This window comes from Nyctereutes procyonoides, unplaced genomic scaffold (assembly GCF_905146905.1).
Source record: "Nyctereutes procyonoides isolate TBG_1078 unplaced genomic scaffold, NYPRO_anot_genome, whole genome shotgun sequence".
NCBI lineage: Eukaryota > Metazoa > Chordata > Mammalia > Carnivora > Canidae > Nyctereutes > Nyctereutes procyonoides.
In genome coordinates, this window is record NW_026575041.1 from 14613071 (window position 1) to 14638316 (window position 25246).

At 38.4% G+C, this 25246-nt stretch overlaps 1 protein-coding gene across 1 annotated transcript in view; it reads left to right on the forward strand.

The window, feature by feature from the left end:
• Positions 1–142: 142 nt before the first annotated feature.
• The window catches only part of TMEM135 (transmembrane protein 135), a 236489-nt gene continuing 211385 nt past the window's right edge, over positions 143–25246 (forward strand). Inside the window, exons 1-2 of the mRNA XM_055320494.1 lie at positions 143–456; positions 23520–23647. Of these exons, the coding sequence (XP_055176469.1) occupies positions 316–456; positions 23520–23647 (269 nt within the window). The 5' untranslated portion in view covers positions 143–315. The remainder of the gene's footprint in view (positions 457–23519; positions 23648–25246) is intronic.

Genomic DNA, 25246 nt, shown 5'->3' on the forward strand with positions numbered 1-25246 from the left:
CCGGCCCGGCTCCGCGGCGCGGGCGCGCGCACGCTCCGCCTCTTCCCGCCCCCTCGGTGCGCGCCCCGCCCCGCCCCGCCCCGCCCCGCCCCGCCCCGCCGGGCCGCGATACGCCGAGCGCTCAACATCCGAGGACTTCGGCCGGCAGTAACCCTGCCCGCGTGACCTTTCCCCTCCATTCTGCACCTTTAGCGGCGGGCCCGGCGCGCCGGCTGCGGTCGGGCGCTCCTCTGCTCCCGGGGCCCCGCTCCCGCCGGCGCCGCGGCGCACCCCCTCGCGGCCCCTCCGCGCGGCCGCTCCGCGCGGCTCCCCGTCATGGCGGCCCTCAGCAAGTCCATCCCTCATAACTGCTACGAGATCGGCCACACCTGGCACCCTTCCTGCGGGGTCTCCTTCGTGCAGATCACCAGGGGCGCCCTGGAGGAGTCCCTGAAGATCTACGCCCCCCTGTACTTGGTGAGATCGCTCAGCCGCTGCCCCGAGCCGAGTCGACGGTGGAGGATGGGCCGGGGGCTGCAGTCCTGCTGCCCAGGGCCTGGGCGACTCGACTCCGGGTTCTGCTTTGGAGGGACCCGAGGGTCGCGGGGGTGGGATGGTGGCGGTGGAAAGGGGCGGATATCTCAAAAGCTACCTCGCGCGGGAGAAGGGGGCGGGGGGAACTCCGGGTCGAGCTGTCATCGAATACCTGTGGATGGGAAGGGGATGGGCTCCTAACTTCAAGATTAGGTCAGGGCACTTAACATTGTGAATTCAGGGATCTGCGGTATTCTTTCATTCTCGTCTTAGGATGGAGAGGAGTTTGTAGGTCAGTGAGGCGATGAGAAATGCCCTGCAGGCTTTCCTCATCTAAGTCCCTCTATACCCCGCGCCCCCCCCCCCGCCCTTCTTTTAAGGCCTTTTTTGACAGCATATGCCTGTGGGCTCAGATCTTGTCTTAGTTTGAGAGGACAGTATTGTGCCTTGAGGATTTTGCAAGTGTTCTTTCAGGTTCACAGTGCAGACTTCTGGTTGAGATTTTTGGATGTCGATTTAAAGGATGGTTACAGACTGAGTCAGTGAAGGTGATTAAAAGATCTGACTTTAGATCACCTAGGCAGTTTAAGTCTGGAGTTTTTAGGAGAGAATATTTGTAAATACGTGTGCGTATCACTGAGAACTGTTAAGAGGAGCTCGTCCTTTTTTTTTTTTTTTGGAAGATTTTATTTATTCATGACAGAGAGAGAGAGAGAGAGAGAGAGAGAGAGAGGGAGGGAGAGAGGCAGAGACACAGGCAGAGGGAGAAGCAGGCTCCATGCAGGGAGCCCGACGTGAGACTCGATCCCGGGACTCCAGGACCACGCCCTGGGCGGAAGGCAGGCGCCAAACCGCTGAGCCACCCAGGGATCCCCAAGTTCATCCTTTTTAAAGTAGGCTCAAGGTGGGGCTTGAACTTCACCACCCTGAGATCTATAGCCTCATGCTCTACTAAGCCAGACAGGTGCCCCAAAATAAATTTGTTCTTAAGTGTTTTCACCAGCATCTTCCCCCCCCCCAATAATCTTGTCCTTGACATTAAAGATTTATTTAACTATTGACGTTCATCCTCACATTCCTTGCCCAGTAGTGTGTGTGCCCTAAGAAGGCAGAAAATATATATTTTCTAAGAGTTTCACTGAATATTCCATGAATGGTTCTTAATTCTCATTGCGTAGTAATTTAGATTTATAGCCTAATATGTCTGAAAGTGTGTCATGGCTGTATCTGTGGCACTTCCTGAAAAGTCTGATTGTTTAGTAGAGAGATAACAAAGATACTTTTCTCTGAGCTTGTAGAAATTAGTTTCATTTTTTATCTATAGACTCTGTTATTCAAACTACTATGTGTTAAGATGCCCGCCCCCTCACACCAGGGGATCATGTGAAAATGATAGTTTCTGATTCAGTAGTCTGAGTGGGGCCTGAGGTTCTGCATTTCTAACAAACTTCCAGGCAATGTTGATGCTGTTGGATCAAGAGTCACACTTTGAATAGGAAGGATCTAGAATAGAAGCTAATAATAAACTTCTTATTGGAGCTGGACATTTCTCTCTTGGTTTTCTTTGACAAAGATCTGTGTTTATCTGATTTCCCACATGAATTGTGGCTAGTCAATAGCTCAGTGTTTTTAAAACAGAACATCTACAATTTGAGCTCTTGATATGTTCAGTAATACAAAAAGATTGTTCCTGCTCTTAGAGGATTATGATGTAGGTGGGGAAAGAGTTTATACTAATTTTTCCCTCTGAAGATTCACTGTTCTTTTATTGTGCCTCATTCATTCATTCATCAACTATTTGTTGAGTGCCTGATCTGTCATTTCTACAGCCTAGATTATTGGTTATGTTCCATGATAGGGATGTTCAGGGGAGCAATAGGAACATGGGTTCTTTTAAAACAGGTACGGTGGAGCCAGGGGTCAGGAAGAGTTTGTGATTCACTGTTATATCTCCAACTAAATACTTCTTCTTCTTCTTCTTTTTTTTTTTTTTTCCAACTAAATACTTCTTGAGGGTAAACTCTTAATCTTATTTGGCCTTGTGCCCCTTTTAGCAGTATATATCAGACTTCTGGTTGCTGCTCAAGAGTGGTTGTGACATAAAATTAGTGGGCGCGGGGCACATCGGTGGTCCAGTAGGCTAAGTGTCAGATTCTTGGTTTTGGCTCAGGTTGTGATCTCAGGGTCATGAGATCCAGCCCCATGTTGGGTTCTGTGCTCAGCATGGAGTCTGCTTGAGATTCTTTCTCCTTCTGCCCTTCCTGCTCATGCTCTCTTTCTCTAAAATAAATACACCTTTAAAAAAATAAAATTAATGGGAACTGATCAAGGTTTTATTTAATTAATTTATTTATTTTAAGAGAGAATGTGAGTGAGCATGGAGGGCAGAGGAAGAGGGAGAGAGAGAATCTTAATCGGGTTTGGCGCTGTGCATGGGCTGATCCCACAACCCTGAGATCATGACCTGAGCTGAAATCAAAAGTTGGATGCTTAACCAACTGAGCCACCCAGGTGCCCCCACCAGTGTTTTATTTCAAGCGAAATAGAGGAGAATGGAAAAAATGAGGGTCCATTGCGGGTACTAAGCATGATTTCATGACAGTTTTGTTTAAGTTAGGTTTTTATGTGTGGCCAGGGCTATTTAGAGCAAGTAGGAACACTTACAAGTGTTCCTTGTTATAAGAGCAAGTAGGACCACTGACAGTGCTCTCTGTCAGTGTTGGATAATTGTTTTAAATTTGTTTGTTTAATTAATTAATTAATTAATCACTTTATGAGAGACACAGAGAGAGGGGCAGAGACACAGGCAGAGGGAGAAGCAGGCCCCCTGTAGGGAACCTTCAGTGCCAAGATAAAAGGTGGTATGGAAAGAAGTGGGCTTTAAAAGGGATCAGGGACATCTGAATTTGAATCTCAGCTCCAGAAGTTACTAGCTGTTTGTCCGTGTTACTTTGTCTGTCTCTGAGAATTAAGTGAAAGAATGAATTGAAGATATATCACATATTTTCCTGGTTCAAAGTAGGTCTTGAAGAATTAGGCATCTTTTTCTTCCCTCTTGCACTACTTAAGTTAGATGTAGAGTTCATTGAGGATGGTTAAGGAAGGCTTTTTGGCTGAAGTAGGGTTTGACGTGGACCGTGAGATAAGGAGGGATAGACATTGATTCTTGTAGTAGACATTTGTAGAATACGTATTCTTAATGGGGAGGAGGAAGAATAATGTGAATTGAGGCAGAAATCTAAGTGGTTTTGTAAGGGAAACAAAATGTATATTGATTGGCTAAAATAGAAATTTTGTGTGCAGGAGTTATGAGCTGTAACAACTCCTAATCATCGAATACTTACGTAACTTAGACCTTTACATGTTTTGTCTTATTTAATCTTACACATCTCTCTTATTATCCTCATTTCATAGGTAAGAAGACTGAAGGCTAGAGACTGTAAGTGATTTCTAAGATTCAGAGCTAATAAGAAAGAGACAGGATTCAGTTCTAGGTTTTTTTTGACTCAAAGTCATACTGGAGGTCAGGCTAAAGGAACCATCAGGATTTTTTTGAGCAAAGGGATTACAAGTACAAAATGGTGCTTTGAGATGATGAATCTGGTTGTACTAGATGGACTGGATTGGAAAGACTGTTTAGGAGTTGATGCAGTAGATTCATTAAGGGGCAGAAAGAACCAGTTCCCACAGAATCCCTCTATGCAACTGATTCACAGTGTGGTTTTAGAAAAATTAACCTCACATCTTTGAGCCTTAGTCTCCTTGGTTTGCAGAAAATAATCATACTGATCTCTTGGGGCTGTTTTGACGACTTAAGTGAGATAATAGCGTGTAAGAATAGCACCTATCACATAGCAGGGCCCCAATAAAGTGTTGCTGTTAATAAAACAGTGCCTATGTTCTGTGTCCTGTCAGGATGATGATTTATGTTCAGAATTAGCACGATACTTCAAGAAGTGCTTACGAAGTGTCTGAATGAGTGCACATGTGAATGAATGAACTCATGAATAGTTCAGGAATGAGGAGGTACTTGACAATGTGGGGGAGAGTGGAAGGGCAGTTTTAGAGGCATTTTACATGAGAGGGATTACATACGATAGGTATTTCATAGGAAGAATGAATAGGACTTAGAGACTGAGTATTGGGGGTAGTGTGAGGACTGGTTTCTGCTTCTAGGACTTTAAATCTGATTGATGCTATTGCCGTCAGTGACAGGAAATGAGGAATTTTGAAGGGAAGCTGGTTTTGGGGAACTTTTAATCAAGAGTTTTCTGGAGCCTATAAACTAGGTTTTGTCTTTCTGCTTTTCATTTTAATATTACTGGGTGTGTTGTACTAAACTGATTCCTTTTATTCCTTTCAAATCTACTACTCTCTTGCTTCTTTTCCCTCTTGGTATCTACAGTTGATCTCCATCAGTATTCACCTAATGCTTAAAACCATGTTGAAATGCATGTGAATTATTCCTTTTAATAGTGAATCTTTGTGTTCTTACAGTTTTTAAAAAACTTTAATCATCATCATCAATTTACTTCATGTATTTCTTTCTAAGGAATCCTACATATATTGTAATATATGCTAACAATTTATGCACGGACCAGAAACATATTTCAGGAGGTTATATTTCATTTCTTGAATGTTAGTTATTACCACACATCTCACAACAAGCCCCCTCCCACACACACACACACACACACACACACACACACACAGAGGAAACAGTTGTTAAACTGTTTGAACCCTAGGCTATCACTAAAATTAATGAAAGCTAGTGCCCTCTGTAATTTAGAATACACAGGATTCTGTGCTGTTCAAGTTCTTAGGTCCCTTCTTTAAGAAGGAAAACTTGCTCAGTTGGCTCATTCAGGTAGTTCTAACACCTTTCTTAATTACGCTTTTCCTAGGTGACTTTCTTTAGGACCTCCAGATTAGGGTACTGGCATTTACAGGTAGCCGACTGCAAAATAGAACCTTTTGCACTTTTGGGAAGGAATGATTTGAAAGCCTGCCTTTTCATTGACCTTCAGATGTTTATACCCTTCTTCCGAGTACAAAAATATTTACAGGATATTTATTCCCTTTGAGCCATATAGCTAACTGATTCTCAGTTCATCACCTCTGAACTGAATAAACATTTAAGCAAGAGTTGGAATTCTTAGAAATAAAGAAACAACTTGTGGATAGTCTCTAGTTAGTTGCAGAAGGCTTGGAAAATCACTGATGGAAGAAATCAGTTCATTAAGGTGGACTAAGTTTTTCTTTCTTTCTTTAAATGTTCTCACATAGCTTTGTTTTATGGAAAAATGGTAATTCTAGAAAACTTCCAAAGCTTGAGACTGCTTGCAGGAGGCTGTTCAGATTTCTGTATTTTAGTGTGGCTTACAGGCAGGATCCTGGACTCTGGGATCAAATTGGCCATGTTAGAATTGTAGCTCACTGCTTACTAGCTGGGTAACCTCAGACAAATTACCCAGCCATTCTAAGCCTCAATTTCTGTGTCTGTAGTATTGAAGAAATGGTAAACTTTCCCTGGGGAGATCATAATGTATAAAGTGCTTCTGGCATATAGTGTGGACGGATGGCGTTTGTAACAGTGGTGGTTGAGCAGGGTTTCTAAAGCAAAGGAGACCAGCAATGAGAATGTTAGAAGTTCTTGATAATAGACCATTTATTTTTGTTTTTACTTAAAGAGAAAAAGAGACTGAAGTCATGTAGGAATATAAACTGCTGAGAATAGCTGTTTGGATTATTTGGCCTTTGGACAATCATGGAATTTGTAAACGTATGGACTAATCCCTCTTTAAGTTTTACTGAAGCCTAGTTCAGGGGGTGGAGGTAAGAGACTCCCTTCTGAGTTGAAGTTATGATAGGTCAATAAGGAAGAGAGTTTAGAAAGAGAAGACAATCTGAGGAATGCTTGTTTCTGGAATAGAAGAAAAAGAAATGAAAGAAGCAGTCAGAAGTATGAGGAGGTTGAAAGGAGAATGTTGCAGAGCAACTGTAACAGGTATTAAGAGGTGGGAAGAACATGGGCTTTAATCTCCGTGTAGCCACTTATTAGCTTTGTGACCTTGAGTAAGGTTCTTAACATAATTGGAGTGTTCTCATAAAAAAAATGGGGGTAGGGATGCTTGGGTAGCTCAGCGGCTGAGCTTCTGCCTTCAGTTCAGGGTGTGATTTTGAGGGTCTGGGATCGAGTCCTGCATTAGGCCCCCTGCGGGGAGCCTGCTTCTCCCTCTGTCTATATCTCTGCCTCTCTCTCTGTGTCTTTCATGGATAAATAAATAAAATCTTAAAAAAAATGGGGATAAAATACCTGTCTCATATTTAAAAAAAAATATAAATCTGTACTTGCTATTCTTCTGTAGAGAACTCTCCAGTGGCTTTCTATCTCAATTAATGTGCAAGCTTTACCATTGCCTTCAGAATTTTATGTGATCTGGCTGTTGTCTTGTTTGATTACGTATCATACCATTTCCCCTTTTTTATTTATTCACTTCTACCTGATACAATTATATGATTTATTTTATAGTTTTGAATCTAATTTTTGTTATTTAGAATAGTGAGCTCTTGATTTCTGGGGGATATCTTAAAATTAGACAACAGATTGTCAAGAAATGAACATTTCTAAGGAGTGTAACTGTTCACTGAGTGTTCATTTTTTCCCGCTCTTGCTTTCCTACACTCATTTCAAATATTACAGATTGCCTACGATGTGTCAGAAATACAGTGGTGGGAGAACAAGATGTACTTGGACATTATAGTTAAAGGGGGAAGATAAATGTAAAAGAAATACACACAAAAAATTATTTCAACTGTGATAAGTTGCTAACTGCTATTAAGAAGTATAGGATGGGGACGCCTGGGTGGCTCAGCAGTTGAGTATCTGCCTTTGGCTTGAGGCATGATCCCAGGGTCTGGGATCGTGTCCCTTATGGGACTCCTTGTGGGGAGACTACTTCTCCCTCTGCCTATGTCTCTGCCTCTCTCTCTCTCTCTCTCTCTCTCTCTCTCTCAGTGCCTCTCATGAATAAATAAATAAATAAATAAATAATCTTAAAAAAAAAAAAAAAAAGGAAGTGCAGAGTGTTACTAGAGAGTTACAAGAGGACCCTTCTAGTATAGTGGGTTTGAAAGGCTTTCCCAATGAAGAGACACAGTGAATATATGAATATATATTAAGTATATATGTATTAGACTTAACATTTATGACACAAAACTCAAACTTAGAGATTGAGGAGGAAATTGAGAGAGATAAGAAGCAATTACCTTATAAAGAGTATTTGATGATTCTTAGATCCAGTATCGTGGCCAAGAATTTGATTTCTTTCCTTCTGACTTTGGCCCTCATTTAAACTTGAAACCAGAGTCAGTTATGAGGTGTCTCAGACCATACAAATGCCTTGATTACCAGATTCACTGAGATTGAACCTCCTTTATAATAAGATCTGTATTTTAAATTAAGGTAGTCAAAAGAGATTTATTTATCTTAGAGACAGTGCAGCATGCACATGCATGAGTAGGGGAGAGGGGCAGAGATAGAGGGAGAGGAGAAGCAAACTACCCCCTGAGTGTGGACCTCTGACCCTGAGATCATGACGTGAGCTGAAATGAAGAGTCAGCCCCTCAATGGATTGAGCCATTTGGGCACCCCCAGGTCTTATTTTTTAAAAAGGTTTTGAAATTTGTTAGAGAAAAAATACAGGAAATCTACAGATGAATATCTCACTCTAGTTCTGTTCATTGAAGTTCTGTTTTTTATTTTGATCTGTTGGTGCTATGAAAACGTGGTTTAGTTTTGATTCTCATGAGGACAACCTGACTTCTCTGAATAACAGGACAGCTCTTTCCTGATCTTGTAGCAGGTTATAGTGAACACTCCCTACATCTACTGAATCCTGTTACCAGTGGCTCTATTAGAGTCATTAACTCAGGAATGAATGGGGAAGCCCTGGTGTGCTGCCCAGGCCAACTCCTCCATACCAGGGAGTTCTGAGGGGTCTGACAGATTGAGAGCACAACTCTGGGTTGGGTTTGCTCATGCAGTTGTGGAACAGACTTGGATAAACTTGTGGCAGGAATAGCCAGTAGCTCAAGAGATGAAGGTTTGGAAAAGAGAAAGGGAGAAATTATTTTGGGTGCTGGCAGTGGGAGGAAGGTGTCAGGCTCAAGCTTTAACAACCAACTTCTCTGGCCACACCTAGAGATTTATAGAGATAGGTTGTGGTGTGGGTACGTGCAAGAGAGCACACAGAAAACACATAATCATGGGTTGGGGTCAGCATGTATTCAATAGTGACCCTGGGCAGGGAAGGAGATGTGTGGGGTATGGTGTTCTAGGCATTCTGTTGCTATCAGGGCTTTTCTTGTCTCGTGGCTGGAATGTTCCAGTCCTTGCAAAGTAACTTCTTCAGTGACTCAAGAAAGTGTGATTAGAAATAACACAATAGCTAGTCAGTCTTGTCTATTTCTGATCTTAACTGTTGAAATTTATAGTTGAGCAACAGGGCTCACGGACAATCCTGTTACAAGAGAAGGCAGATTGAGGTATAATTGAGTTCTTAATCACCATTTATTTTTTCAAATATCTTAACTAGAGACAAATTTCTGCAAAATACTTAAATCTGCACAACACAAAAAGGGAACTGGAGTGGAGGCAGGGAATGATTGTGCAGAGTGAAGGAAACTAACATTTTAAGGTGCTTACTATATGCTTGTTACTCTGCTGGGTGCTTTATATTTGTCATCTATTTAAAAAGTACTGACATGTTGGAAGAAAGAAAATGTAACATTGACTGCACACGTGGCTGGTGCTGTTTTCCTCTGTTGGGATTATTTCTTTTTACTTAGAGATTTAGTGGTATTCATGTTGTGTTTCCATTGTCTTTCATCTTTTGCTCTTGTAGACTAGGAATATAGTTTCTACCTCTGGAGCCATCATCATGCCTAATTCAGTCTTCCCCTAGGTTAGGTCACTGATATGTGTATATACCAAATTTATGAATATCCTATGAGGTTGTTTATATATCTCAGTTGTGTTTTTCCTTGTATTTTTGTATTTTTTTCTTTCAAGATGGGCAGACTGAACTCCTATAGGGGGTAGCAAGTCATAAATTTGTATTTGTAACATGCACTACAGCTAAATGATATTTGTCCTCATTTGGAATAGTCTGACTTCCAACATGAGGTATGGTGGTTAAGAGCACGGTTTCTGGAGCCACTTCCTTGAGGTCAGTCCCTGCTCTGCTACTTAATTAGTTGTGTGGCTTTGGGCAACTTAATCTCTTTGTGCCCAGGTTTTCTTATGAAAGGGGGTAACGATCATGCCCATCTTGTAGACTCCTGTGAAGACTGAGTTAACATTTGTATGCTGTTTAGAGCAGTACCTGGCACAATAGTGTTTGTTAAATTAATAAATATTCCGTTTGTAAAATATTTAAAAAATATAAATTCATTATGCAATTTTCTTCAAGCAGTTCTCAGTATGGGATAATTTTGCCTTCTAGAAGACATTTGGCAATACCTGTAGACATTTTTGGTTGTCACAGCTCAGAGTATGCTGCTGGCATTTAGAGAATAGAAGACAGGGGATGCTCTAATCATCTTATAATATATAGGATAGTCCTCTACAACAGCAAATGACCTGGCCCCAAATGTTGATAGTGTCAAGATTGAGAGATCCTGCTTTAAATAAATCATTACCTGCTAGTGATTACTTAGAGAAAAATTAAATACATAAAACATGAAACCAATTCTTTCTCATTGTGAAGAATTCTTATTTCTCAAAGGAGCTAGATTTGTCAGCTCCTCTAGAAATATAATCTTCTAGAAGTTAGTGGGCAAGTGCTGAGGCTAAGAAGGACTGCTGAATTAGGAGTTTGGTGCTAGTAAAGGTGAGATCATGGGGTTAGCCACTGTGAGGGTTTTGCATTCCCACCAACAATGCACAGGGTTCCTTTTTCTCCATATCTCGCCAACAATTGTTATTTCTTGTGCTGTTGGTTATAGCCATTCTGACAGGCGGTAGGTGATACCACATTGTAGTTTTGATTTGTATTTCTTTGATGATAAGTGATGATGATCATCTTTTCATTTGTCGCCCATCTGGATGTCTTTTTTTGGAGAAATGTTCATGTTTTCTGCTCATTTAAAGTAGGTTATTTGGTTTTTTGGGTGGTAAGTTTTATAAGTTTTTTATATATTTTGGATACTAACCCTTTATTGGATATGTCATTTGCAAATATCTTCTCCCATTCCATAAGTTATCTTTTAGTTTTGTTGATTGTTTCTTTTACTATGCAGAGCTTTTTATTTTGATGTAGTCCCAATAGTTCATTAAAAATTTTTTTTAAAGATTATATTTGTTTGAGAGAGAGAGAGAGAGAGAGAGAGAGAGAGACAGCCAGCATGAGTGAAGGTAGGGCCAGAGGGAAAAGCAGGGATTGCATTAAATGTATAGATTGCTTTGAGTAATATAGTCATTTTAATATTTGTTCTTCCAATCCATGAGCATGGAGTGTCCTTCTATTTCTGTTTTGTCTTTAATTTCTTTCAACTGTGTTTTATAGTTTTCAGAGTATAGGTCATCTGTTGATGTAAGTGAGGTGTTAAAGTTCCCTACTATTATTTTATTATTATTAATTAATTCCTTTGTGTTAATAACTGTTTTATATATTTGGGTGCTCCCATGTTGGGTGCGTAAATATTTACAATTGTTATATCTTATTGTTGGGTTGTTTCTTTTATTACTATATAGTGGCCTTCCTTGTCTTGTTACAGTCTTCATTTTAAAGTCTACTTTGTCCAGTATAAGTATTATTACTCCAGCTTTCTTTTGACAATACATTTGCATGGTAAATGTTTCTCCATCCTCTCATTTTCATTCTGCAGGTGTCTTTGGATCTAAAATGATTTTTCTTGGAAGCAGCATATAGATGAGTTTTGTTTTTATATCCATTCTGTCACCTTATGTTTTTTGGTTGCAGTGTTTAGTCCATTTGTATTCTAAGTAATGATGGAAGCACTGAGTTCTCTAAATCTATTCTGTTTTGCATAATTCTTTTTTCTCTCTCTTGTTTGGGTTGATTAATTCTCATTAGTCTGTCTTCTAGATCATTAATTTGTTCCTCTGCTTCTTCCAGCTTGCTGTGATTGCATTAAGTATGTTTTTAATCTCATCTATTGCATTCTTCATCTCAGATTGGTTCCTTTTTATTTCTGTATTAAGGGTCTCACTAATGTCTTCCACCCTTTCTCATGTCCAGTGAGTATTCTTATGAGGATCATTTCTTTTTAAAGATTTTATTTATTTATTTGACAGAGAGAGCACAAGCAGGGAGGATAGCCGGTAGAGGAAGAGGGAGAAACAGGCCTCCCACTGAGCCTGATATGAGGCTCAACCCCAGAACCCTGAGATCATGACCTGAGCCTAAGGCAGATAGATGCTCAACCAACTGAGTTGCCCAGGTGCCCCAGATCATTTCTTTAAATATTCCATGATGCATGTTACTTATATCTGTTTGCTTAGACTGCCAGCAGTGGCCTTCTCCTGTCCTTTGATTTCTCTGAGTCTCTGTGCCTGTTTCTGTGTGTAAATGCAAGTCAGCTAGAACTCCTGTTCTATGACTTATGAAGAAGAGGCCCTGCCCTATTATGTAGTGTTCTCTCTTCCCCAGGGCCTGGTGCTTCTGAGAGCATCTCCCTTGTGTGCTGTGTGTGCTATGGTTTTGTGTAGCAGAAGCTCTGCAGAGGCTCTTTTTGCCTGTTTTGGTCAGTTTGCCTGTTTTGCCTGTTTGGTCTCTGGCCTGAGTGTAGCATGTTTTAACTAGGTGTACTCTGGTCTGCTTGTGAAATGAGACCGGTTGTTACTGCTGCTGGAACTGGGGCCTTGCATAACTCCTGGGATGGGAGACATTGTGTGTGCCCAGGTTTAAATCTATCTTCTGGGGAAAGGGGCCTGTCACACTGGGACTGAGGCAAGTATGAGTGGGAAGGGCCATTCCTCTGGAACACTGTGTGTGTGCATGGGGTGGTTGCAGGTTTTGTGTAAGCAAGTTACATCATAGTGAGTGTTGGTGTTGTGTTGTTTGCCACAGGTAGTCCTGTGCTTATTCCGAGGGGCAGGGGAGGGAAGTGGCACCTGGTAGTTCCCTTTTTTCCAGAGTGATCTTTCCCATAATGCTGTCTCTTTGGTGCATACTCTGAGATGAGCAGATAACCTGCCCACTCAATACCCCAAGTGCTCTTCAGATCACTGTTTCCATGCTCTATGTCTGTGGGCTGTTGGCCCTGTCTTTTCTCTAAGAGCAGCCCCAGTGCTTCTGGGACAAGCCTTTTCATGTCTAGATGACTTTCAGTCCTAGTGGTTGCAAGAACTCACAATATTCAGCCCTTCTCAATTTCCAGGCCGATTTCTCTGGTTATTTGTTTTTCCTGTGCGCTCCCCTGTTTGTTAGTCTGTCTCTTATCTTCTCTGTGGCAGTGGCTCCTTCCCCACCACAGTGGCCACTGTTTCCCAAGCCCCTCTCCGAACTTCCTGCCTTCTTTGATGTGGTCTCTTCTCTACCTTCCCCCCCTCCCCCAGGCTATTTTTTTTTAATTTTTATTTTTTTAATAAATTAATTTTTATTGGTGTTCAGTTTACCAACATACAGAATAACACCCAGTGCTCATCCCGTCAAGTGTCCCCCTCAGTGCCCGTCACCCAATCACCCCCACCCCCTGCCCTCCTCCCCCTCCACCACCCCTAGTTCATTTCCCAGAGTTAGAAGTCTTTATGCTCTGTCTCCCTTTCTGATATTTCCCACACATTTCTTCTCCCTTCCCTTATATTCCCTTTCACTATTATTCATATTCCCCAAATGAATGAGAACATACACTGTTTGTCCTTCTCCGATTGACTTACTTCACTCAGCATAATACCCTCCAGTTCCGTCCACGTTGAAGCAAATGGTGGGTATTTGTCGTTTCTAATGGCTGAGTAATATTCCATTGTATACATAAACCACATCTTCTTTATCCATTCATCTTTCGATGGACACCGAGGCTCCTTCCACAGTTTGGCTATTGTGGACATGGCTGCTAGAAACATCGGGGTGCAGGTGTCCCGGCGTTTCATTGCATCTGTATCTTTGGGGTAAATCCCCAACAGTGCAATTGCTGGGTCGTAGGGCAGGTCTATTTTTAATTCTTTGAGGAATCTCCACACAGTTTTCCAGAGTGGCTGCAGCAGTTCACATTCTCACCAACAGTGTAAGAGGGTTCCCTTTTCTCCGCATCCTCTCCAACATTTGTTGTTTCCTGCCTTGTTAATTTTCCCCATTCTCACTGGTGTGAGGTGGTATCTCATTGTGGTTTTGATTTGTATTTCCCTGATGGCAAGTGATGCAGAGCATTTTCTCATGTGCATGTTGGCCATGTCTGTCTTCCTCTGTGAGATTCCTCTTCATGTCTTTTGCCCATTTCATGATTGGATTGTTTGTTTCTTTGCTGTTGAGTTTAATAAGTTCTTTCTTCTCTACCTTTAATAGTAAAGTTGCTTCTGCCAGTCTTCAGGTCAATTCCTGGGATATTTAGGATGATTTGATAGTTATCTAGTTGTGTTAATGGGATAATGTGAGCCTAGGGTCCTCGTACTCTGCTGCCAAATTCCCCTCCTTCGAACATGGAATATCTTGTCATTTATTTGTGTCTTTATGTTCTTTGACTTAATTAAAGTCTATTCTGTCTTGTATAAGTATAGTCACCTGCTTCTCTTTTGGTCACTATTAGCATGGAATATCTTTTTCCCATTCGTTTACTTTCAACTTATGTGTATCCTGAAAGCTAAAGAGAGCCTTTTGTAGGCAGCATTTTGTTGGGTCTTCTTTGTTCTTAAATTTAATTTTATCATTATTTTAATCCATTTAGCCACTCTGTGTTTTGATAGGATTATTTAATGGATTTACATTTAAAACTATTATTGTAATTATTTTTTAAAGATTTTATTTATTTATTTGAGAGAGATAAGTGCAAGAGAGAGCATGAGCAAGGGGAGAGGCAGACTTCCCCGCTGAGCAGGGAGCCCGATGTGGGGCTCAATCCCAGGACTCTGGGATCATGACCTGAACTGAAGGCAGATGCTTAACCAACTGAGCCCCCAGGTGCCCCATTTAAAACAATTATTAATGGGAAGTACTTACTGTTGCTATTTTGTTCATTGTTTTTTATTTTGTAGTTCCTTTGTTCTTCTCTTGCCATTTTCCTTTGTGATTTGATGATGATTATTATTTTTTTTGTCGTGGCTGCTTTGATTTCTTTATTTTCTTGTATCAACTATAGGTTTTTGCTTTGTGGTTTACCATTTATAAATAGTCTAGTTTGAGCTGATAGCTTCAATCACATACGAAAACTGTACACTTTATTCCTCATCCCCATTTTGTTTTTGTAGTCACAATTTTTTATATTATCTGTTAATAAATTATTAAGTGATAGTTATTTTAAATACTTTAGCTTTGATTTTTATTTTATTTTTTTTTAAAGCACAGTGGGTTTTTTTTTTTTTTAAGATTTTATTTATTTATTCATAGAGATGCAGAGAGAGAGAGAGGCAGAGACACAGGCAGAGGGAGAAGCAGGCTCCATGCAGAGAACCTGACGTGGGACTCGATCCAGGGTCTCCAGGGACTCGATCCAGGCAGCGCTAAACTGCTGTGCCACCGGGGCTGCCCTGATTTTTATTTTAGAGTTAGTACTGTCAGTACTTTTGAATTGATACTGTAACAGCACCATTACAGTATTGAAATATCTGACTATATATTTGTGTGAATTTGACTATGCACTATCTTCATCAGGGAGTTTTATATTTTCATGTTTTTATGATATTAATTAATGTCTTCATTTCAGCTTGAGGAACTTTCTTTTGTTTCCTATAATATAGTTCTAGTGGTGATGTACTCAGCTTTTGTTTTTTTGCAAAAGTTTTTATGTCATGTTCTGAAGGACAGCTTTGGCAAATAAAGTATTCTTGGTTGGCAGCTTTTTTCTTTCAGAAATTTGAATTTTTCATTCCACTCTTCTGGACTACCAGATTTCTTCTAAGAAATTCACTTATTCTTTTGAGGTTCTTTTGTATATGATGATTTGCTTTTCTCGTACTGCTTTCAGAATTCTTTCTTTGGTACACTTTGGTACCTGATGAGGTCTGAGTAATGTATAGAATTGTTTTGCATCACTATACTGTATACTTGAAACTAATATAACACTGTTTGGTAACTGTACTGGGATTAAAATTAAAAAAAATTTCTTTGACCTTTGAGAATTTGATTATGATATATCTAGGTGAAAATCTCTCTATAGTTAATATAGTTGGGGCTCTTTGGGCTACATGGTTTTGAATGTCTGTTTCCTTCTCCAAATTAGGGGAGTTTTTCAGTCATTGTTTCCTTAAGTAAGGTTTCTGTTGTTTTTCTCTGCTTGTTCCAGGATTCCCTTAATGCTTATTTATTTGATTTGTGTCCCATAATTCTTGTAGACTTTTTTTTACTCTTTTTTAACCTTTTTTCTTTTTATTTCTCCATCTGGGTAATTTCAAATAACCTGTCTTTGACCTCAGTGATTCTTTCTTCATCTTGACCTAGTCTGTTGTTGAAGCTATCTGTGGAATTTTTTTCTGTTTTGTCATTATTTTCTTCAGCTCCAGAATTTCTTTTTTCTTTCTTTTCTTTTCTTTTCTTTTCTTTTCTTTTCTTTTCTTTTCTTTTCTTTTCTTTCTCTTCTCTTCTCTTCTCTTCTCTTCTCTTCTCTTCTCTTCTCTTCTCTTCTTTCTCTTCTCTCTCTCCCTTCCCCCTCCTCTCTTTCCTTCCTTCCTTCCTTCCTTCCTTCCTTCCTTCCTTCCTTCCTTCCTTCCTTTCGTTTTCATCTTTGTTGAACTTCTCATTTTGGTCATGTATTGTTTTTCTGATTTCATTTAGTTGTCTGTGTTCTGTTGTATTTACTGAGGTTTTTTATGATGATGATTTTGAAGTCTTTGGCAATTCATAGATCTCTGTTTTCTTAAGGTTGGTTGCCGGTGCTTTATTTTATTCCTTTGTTTTTCTGATTATTGTATTCCTTGTGGCTTCATTTTGGTGTGTTTGCATTTGAAGAAGTAGGCATTATTTCTAGTCTCCAAACTGTGGCTCCTGCAGTGAAGTCCTTCCATGCAGACTGTCCAGAGATTTTGGGTAGGTTTTCTGGGCAAGCCTGTGCATGGGTTTGCTATTGCAATCTTCAAGCAGGCTAGTCTGGTGTTTAGGGGTGAGTCTAGAGCCTAGGTTCAGTGGCATGGGCCTTCTGCTTGGGCCCATTGGGGCAGGCCTGGTGGCTCAGATTTTGGTGTTGGGCCTGAAGCCTCAGTCCCTGGAACAAGACTGGAGCCTGGGTTCTTGGGAGTTAGTCTGGAGTTAGCATATGGTTTGTGTGGGTTGGCCTTGTGTCCTTCTTCACTAGGGCAGGCCTGGCTCCATTATTTGTGATGAAGTTGGATGCTTACCTCACTTTTAGTGGATGGATGTCTCACTGCACACGGGGTTGCCTGGACTTGGAGATTGTCTTTCCTACACTTTTCAGTGTGTCTTATTTCCGTGTTTCATCCAGGTGCTGTAATCTCTCACCTGGAATCCTTAGCTTTTGTGAGGGTATTTTCATGAAGGTATTTTCATGCTTAGGTAGTTATTTAAATTGTTGTTTCTGCAAGAAGTTGAGTGATGGAAACTGCTATTTGGCTGATGTCATTCCTGTGTCATTTAATTTAATCTCTTTAATAAATGAGGAAACAAATGTAAAGAATTACATCCAAACAAGGATCTTTCATAGCAATTGTTAGTTGTAGAGCTAAAATTAAAAATCGTATCTCATGATTACTTTGTACTCTATCATGGTGTTTATTTCTATCTCTTGTTTAGATTATTTTTTCTATAATCCCATTTTCTCCTACTTGTTTATCTCCCACCAATTTTACATGTGTGTCATATGCTTATTGTAGATTGTCTGGAAATACCCCCAAACAAAAAGAAGATTAGAATAATCTGTTGCCACAATCAGAGATAACCAATGCATAACATTCTCATATTTGTTCCATATGTTCATTAAAAAATACTATTTTGTAGTCTGCATTTTCACTTTATATATTTTGATTTATTTTTTCCTAGTTATTACATAATCTTCTAAAACTAGATTATGTAACTAAAATAAATACAGGTTTATGTTTTAATCATAGTGCTATATTATGTACCTGTATTTGGTTAAATGGTTGTAAGCGAATTTGGAAAATTCATAATTGGTGAATTCCATAATTAGACTAATTACATAATTAGTGTGGAATTTCTTGGTCAAAACTGAAGAACATTAGAACATATTTTTACAATAAAATATGTTTATGAAGGTGCCTGTGGATGTCTGATAATGATTTTATATACATGTGCTCTTGCTATATGGTATGTGCAATTACTGTTACATTATTTGGTAAAATCAGTGTTTCCTAACCTTTTTTTACATTGTAACATGCTATGGCATACCTAGAAAATGATAATAATTGTGTGCCATGTTAGGGAAAACTGAGATGTTTATTACTGTGCTCTGTTATCTAATAGGCCTGATTACCCAAACTGTCGAGAGGATCAGTTTTTTTGGTTATTTGTAAGCACTGGTTGGAAGCCCTGGGTTAGAGCACAATGATGATAAGGTCCTACGTTACTTCTCACATTTTGTGTAAGATTTTTCCTGTTTCTCACAATAGACTGTTCAATTTGGTGTACCAGTATTGCAAATATATACAATTTATCCACTTCATTGTTAATGGATATTTAGTTTTCCGCAGTATTTGTAATTATAGATAGTGTTATGTGAATATGACTTTTGGTGAACATAAGCACTTATATTTTCTGAGTGTATATACCTAGGAGAGGAATTACTGTATTAATAGGGTAAGGTATACATTTAATTTCATTAGATAGTAAAGTAAGTCTTCAGCTTTACATTCCCACCAGCAGTGTATGAAAATTCCAGTTTTTTCCATTCCAATCAGTACTTTGCATTATCAGTTCTTTTTATTTTAGTCATTCTGATGTGTGTGTGGTGTTATTTCCTTGTGCAATGAAGACTAATGATGATGAGCATATTTCATTTACATATTGGCTCTGTGAATAACTGCTTCTTTTTCTTAATTGAACTTTTTATTTTGAGATGATTGTAGATTCTTATGCAGTTGTAAGAAGTAATGGAGAGAGATTCCCTGTACTTTTCATTTGGTTTCTCCTAATAGTATCATCTTGTAAAATGATAGTAAAATATCACAACCAAAATATTGCCATTGATATAGTCAAGATATAGAACATTTTCATTACCAGAAGGATCCCTCATGTTGCACTTTTATAGCAATACCTGCTTCCCTCCCACACACCTCCTCTTAATCCCTGGCCACCATTATTTTGTTCTTCATTTCCATATTTTGGCATTTCAAGAATGTTATGTAAATGAAATCATGCATTATGCAGTGTTTTGGGATTGGCCTTTTTTACTTAGCATATTTTTTAGAAGATTCATCAAGATTGTTCCATGTAAGGGCACCTGAGTGGCTCAGTGGTTGAGCATCTGCCTTCAACTCACTTCGTGATCACAGGGTCCTAGGATCAAGTCCTGGGCTCCCCACAGGGATCTTCTTCTCCCTCTGCCTGTGTCTCTGCCTCTCTCTGTGTCTCTCATGAATAAATAAATAAAATCTTTTAAAAAGATTGTTCCATGTATCACTCACTTTTTTTTTTTTCGTAGCTGTAGTAGTCTCTTGTGTGAATACTCCACTGTTTTTAAATCATTCACTTCTTCAAAGACATATGGGTTGTTTCTGGGTTTTGACTATTATATAAAAGAGCTGCTATAAACATTTGTGCACAGATTTTGTGTGAACATACATTTTCATTTCTCTAGGATAAACACCCTGGACTGTAGTTCCTGGGTGATATGATAGTTGCTTGTTTATTTTTTCAAGAAACTCTCAAACTGCTTTCCAGAATGGCTGTGCCATTTCTCATCCTCCCTAGTAATGCATGAGTGATCCAGTTTCTCTGCTTTCTTGCTAGAATTTGGTGTTTCCAGTATTTTAAAATCTTAGCCTTTCTGATGTTGTGTAGTGATAGCTCATTGTAGTTTTAATTTGCATTTCCTTAATGGCTAGTATGTTTGTCTGCCATTTGTATATCTCCAGTGAAAAATATCTATTCATATCTTTGCCACTGTTTAATTGCATTACTTTTTTACTGTTGAGTTTTGAGATTTCCTTATATATTCTAGATACTAGTCCTTTGCAGGATATCTAGTTTACAAGTATTTTCTCCCATTCTGCAGTTACTCTTTTTATTTTTAACACATCTCTCAAAGAGAAGAAGTTTTAATTGTAAAGTGTAATTTACAGTTTTTCCTTTTATGAATTGTTTTTGACCTCATGTTTAAGAACTCTTTGCTTAGTCTTAAATCCCTAAGATTTTCTTTGATTTTTGTCCCTAAAATTTTATAGTTTTATATTTTACATTTGTGTTTGTAGTCCATTTTGAATTAAATTTTGTGTGAACTGTGAGACTTAGGTTGAGGTTGTTTTTTAATTTTAATTTTAAAATTTTCTGGCCTATGGACATCCACTTGCTCCAGCACCATTTGTTGAAGTCTTTTGTTAGAAGCACTTAAGTGGGTCTGTTTCTAGGTTCTCTATTCTGTTTCATTAACCTACTTGTGTATTTCTCTGCTAATATCACAAAGCCTGATTGCTCAATGAATATGTCTTAAAATTGAGTGGACTGATTCACTTTATTCTCTTTTTCAAAGTTGTCTTAGCTCTTATAATTTCTGTTTTTCTGTATAAATTTCAGGATAATCTTGCCTATATCTATCTGGAAAAATCTTTCTGATACTGTGATAGGAATTGTGTCACTTTAGGGAGAATTGACATGCTGCTTCTTCTAGTCCACAAACATTTATTTACTCCAGCTTTGCTTTCTTTTATCAACATTGTGTAGTTTCCAGCATACAAATCCTATTGAGGTAGATTTTTCTTAGTATTTTATTTTTTTTGGTGACTTATAAATGCTGTATTTTTAATTTTTGTATACATATGTTGATTGCTCTTGTATAGAAATACAAATGATTTTTTAAAAAAGATTTTATTTATTTGAAGAAAGAAATGGGGAGGGGCAGAAAGGGGAAGGGGGAGAGAAAGAGAGAGAGAGAGAGAGAGAGAGAGAGAGACTCCCCACTGAGTAGGAAGCCCCATAGATGCAGGGCTTGTTCTTAGGACCTGGAGATCATGACCTGAACCAAAGGCAGATGCCTAAACTGACTGAGCCACCCAGACACCCCTACAAATGTTTTTGTATGTTTATCTGTATCCTGTGCCTTTGCTGAACGGCCTAATTAATTCTAGGAGGAGGTTGAGTTTTGTTTGTTTTGTATATTGTTTGGGATTTTCTATGTAGACAATCAAGTTATTTGCTAACAGGGATAATTTTATTTCTTCCTTTCTAGGAATAGAGGGGATTTTTTTTTTTTGACTACTTGAATATATAACAGAGTAGCAGATTTTGCCCATTGTTAAGTGTGAAATGAAAGACATGTTACATTCCAAAACCTGAAGATACTAGGAGACCATTAGAACTGATGATACTGTTGCGGTGCATGGCTGGTTTAGTTGGTGGAGTATATGATTGATCACACGGTTATAGGTTCGAGCCCCACATTGGGTGTGGAGATTAACCTAAAAATAAAAAATCTTAAAAAAAAAAAAAGAACCGGTGAGATGGTTGAGGATCAGGGAGTGATTGAAAATGACACTGTTTTGTTCCTGAGTAATTGGTTGGGTGTAATAAGGTGGGAAACTCATAAGTAAAAGCATTTTAGGGAAATACAATGAGTTTTACTTTGGACATGCTGATTTTTTTAATGTCTGTGCTACATATTTCTCGATGCATCCAATAGTTATTTGAAAGATGAATTAAGAATTTAGGGAAGAGGTTGGAGTTATAAGAATTCCTACTTTGAAATGATAGATGATGCCATGGGACAGAACATATGTGGGTGAGTAGCAATCTGAGGAAGAAATGCCAACAACAGAAACACATTTAGAGATATGATGGGAAAATGAAAAGAATGCATTGTAAGGGAAACTATAGAAACCTCTCCTGTCAAAATTCCACCTATTTATCAAGATTCATCTTAGAAAGATCAGTGATACCTTCTAGACATCATCACCTGCCCAGTCCTATCTCCTTTTGGTCATTCCCCAATGTATATTTCTTTTCTTTTTTTTTTTTTTAAGATTTTTTGATTTATATATTCATGATAGAGAGAGAGAGAGAGAGAGAGAGAGAGAGAGAGAGAGAGAGAGAGAGAGAGAGAGGCAGAGACATAGGCATTGGGAGAAGCAGACTCCATGCCAGGAGCCCGATGTGGGACTCGATCCCTGGACTCCAGGACCACGCCCTGGCCCAAAGGCAGGCACCAAACGGCTGAGCCACTCAGGGATCCTCCCCAATGTATATTTCTATAGCAGTTTCTTTTTCCTCTAGTCTAGCTTTTCACGATATTATAGTGTCTTGTTTATCAAGATTTTATGTTCCTTGAAGGCAGAGATTAGATTTTATTCATCATTGTTTTTTCTGTGTATGGTGCAATTCTTAGTAACAGTTTAATTGAATGAAGTAGGAGATGATCTGTTTCAGAGGTTTCAAAGGGATGGAGTAAGAAAAGAACTGAGAAGAGGCCATTAGATTTGTTAATCATGGACCTTAGGAAAAGTGTTAGGTGGGAGTGAACAGAGTTCTCTAGTCTTCTTTCAAGTCAGTCTTGCCCTTTCTTACAATTCCTCCTTTATTCCCTAATTATGTGGTTTTAACTTTTGTTCCTTTGATACTTTGTTTTATCATGATGGAAAAATTACTTTTTTCAGGTGGCCTGTGAAAATTCTGTTTTTCCAAATATAGCTCATATCCCTTTCACAATTCTGCTGCCTACACACACACATATTTATGTATGTGTATATATAATATACACATATATATAAGATTTTATTTATTCATTTTTTGCACACACGCGTGAGAGCAAGTGTGAGCACTTGCATAAGGGTGGGGGAGGGGCAGAGGGCAGAATCCCTCCCGCGGAGCAGGGAGCCTAATGTGGGACTTGCTCCTAGGCCCCTGGGATCATGACCTGAGCTGAAGGCAGATGCTTAATTGACTGAGCCACCTAGGTGCCCCAAATATATTTTCAATCTAAATTTAAAAGATAAGTCATGAAAACTTATAGGATGATACTCTATGAAATATTTTTGTGACAAACTTCTGTACAGGATTCTGCACACATCCTCTGTGCAGATGCTTGTTCCTGTTTCTGTGTTCTGATAACATCGTGGCATCAGTCTATTGTAGAATAGCAGACTAGATTCTCAGTCTGTGTTTTTCAGGCCTTTTTTTTTTTTTTTTAATGGGCTCCAGTGGGCCAGAAATCATTACTTTTATTTTTTACTTTTTGTTGCATGGTTTTGTCACACAGTAGTTGTGTTTAGATACTTGAATGAATTTCTTTGGTTTCTATCACTGAGAATATCCAGGCTGATAATATCTGTAAAATAATTTTGTTTTGGCATTCAATTTCTATTTGAATTGTGCTTTATTTTTTCCACTTAAAAATGTATTCTATTATTCAGTTTAAAACTGCTTTCAAGGCATTATAAATATTTACCACAACGTTTAGAAGTTATTTTTTATGACCTATATTGTAATTTCTTGGTGTGTATTTTACCCATTAGATCTTCAATAAATTAAAGTCTCTTTTTTTTCCCCAGAAATTATCTTTTTGTAAAGGAGCCAGTAAAATACCAGTTTTTTTTAATACCAGTTTTAGCTTTACTTTTAAAATATATGCTATTATTCAGTACTTTTCACCTAAAAGCTAATTTAAGTGGGAAACGTTGGTTGAATTAAACAAAAAAGCCTTTCTCTTTCCAGATTGCGGCAATTCTCCGGAAACGAAAATTAGACTATTATTTACACAAACTACTCCCTGAGATCCTACAATCTGCTTCATTTCTGACTGCTAATGGGGCCTTGTATATGGCTTTCTTTTGCATTTTAAGGTTGGTACTCATAATCACCACTGGAGATTAATATGTGTTCCTTTGTTGAAACTGAAACAAACGGATGTTTTTACCAATGTTGTGCAGGTCATTGCTTGTATATCTTTTTCTCTCTTGGATTACATTTATTTATCTCAAAAAAACCTTGTTAAAACAGGAGTTGTGGGCCTCTTGGTCTAAAGATGTAATATAAACCTCAAATTATTGTAATGATTATATAGCAGAAGTGCTTTGGTATATCATGTGTTTTCTGAGGCCTACTGTACTTACCAAGTTATTGATTAGGATGTCTTAACTTTTTGGTTTCATGGATCAGGAATTCAAAGCAAAAAAAAAAAAAAAAAAAAAAAAGGAATTCAAAGCAGCTGTCTCTGATATAGGTGAGGTCCAGATGCAGTGAATAGACTTCAGAGGGAGTATAAAATGCTTGTATTTATATGTAAAACAGTAAATAACTTCTAGCTTATCCTAGTGATGAAACTTTTGGTCTGATTAAGTCTTGATTACCTATGTCACATACTTTCTATGATTTAGATGCAGTTAAAATTCAGTTTTTAGTGCTGTGATATACCTAGCATGTTGATTATATATTTGCTTCATATCTTTATCCCCAGTGATTGTTGAAAATCCAAACTAGGGTTTTTCTTAAATCTGTCAAACTGAAATATAAATTTATATTTTTCTCATATTCATGTTGCTCAAAGCAATTCTGGGGGTATACATTAACTGCAATTAAAAAGATAATTTTCAGATGTCATTTACAGATTTTTTTCCCTCAATACGCTAATCATTATAAACTTTTAGATTATGCAGAAAATAAATGATAAGCTTTATACTACTGAGAAAAATCATGCCTTTAACTTGAAAATGTTTGTAGGAAGCACTTTGTCATATGTTCTCTGGAAAGTTTCTAATACTTTTCACACACTAAAAATCAAGTTTTAAGATAATTAGGTTTTAAAATACTGCAATAATCATAAGTTGCTTTGATAGCATATTTCTTTATGTTCTGTGAACCTGTTTCGTAAATTGTAGAAGTGCAAAGCACATTGAATTTATAGTTAAAATACTTATAATAACATCTATGTTCCTCATGTAAATGATGCCTTGAGTTATTTTTCTTTAATTTTTACATTCAGTAACTTCTTAGGGCCTTTGTGTATTTTATTTAGGAGGGAGAATCACTTCTGGTTTTCTCAGGCTGAAGGTTTCTGATGTTCATTTTAGAAATACCCATGTTCTGTAGTTTTTCTAATTCTTCTAAAGCTAAGCTTCAGTTAAAAATATAATTTCACCAGTGATTCTTAATCCTTATGTATATGTTCATACATTTTTTCTTATAATGTGTTATTTAACAGCCAACTTTATTCAGATAATTGCAAATTTTATGTGCTGCTTCTCCCTGTCTTAGGATCATATTGTCTCTCTCTCTCTCTCTCTTTTTAAAATATATTTTTTTAATTTTTATTTATTTATGATAGGCACACAGTGAGAGAGAGAGAGGCAGAGACACAGGCAGAGGGAGAAGCAGGCTCCATGCACCGGGAGCCCGACATGGGATTCGATCCCGGGTCTCCAGGATCGCGCCCTGGGCCAAAG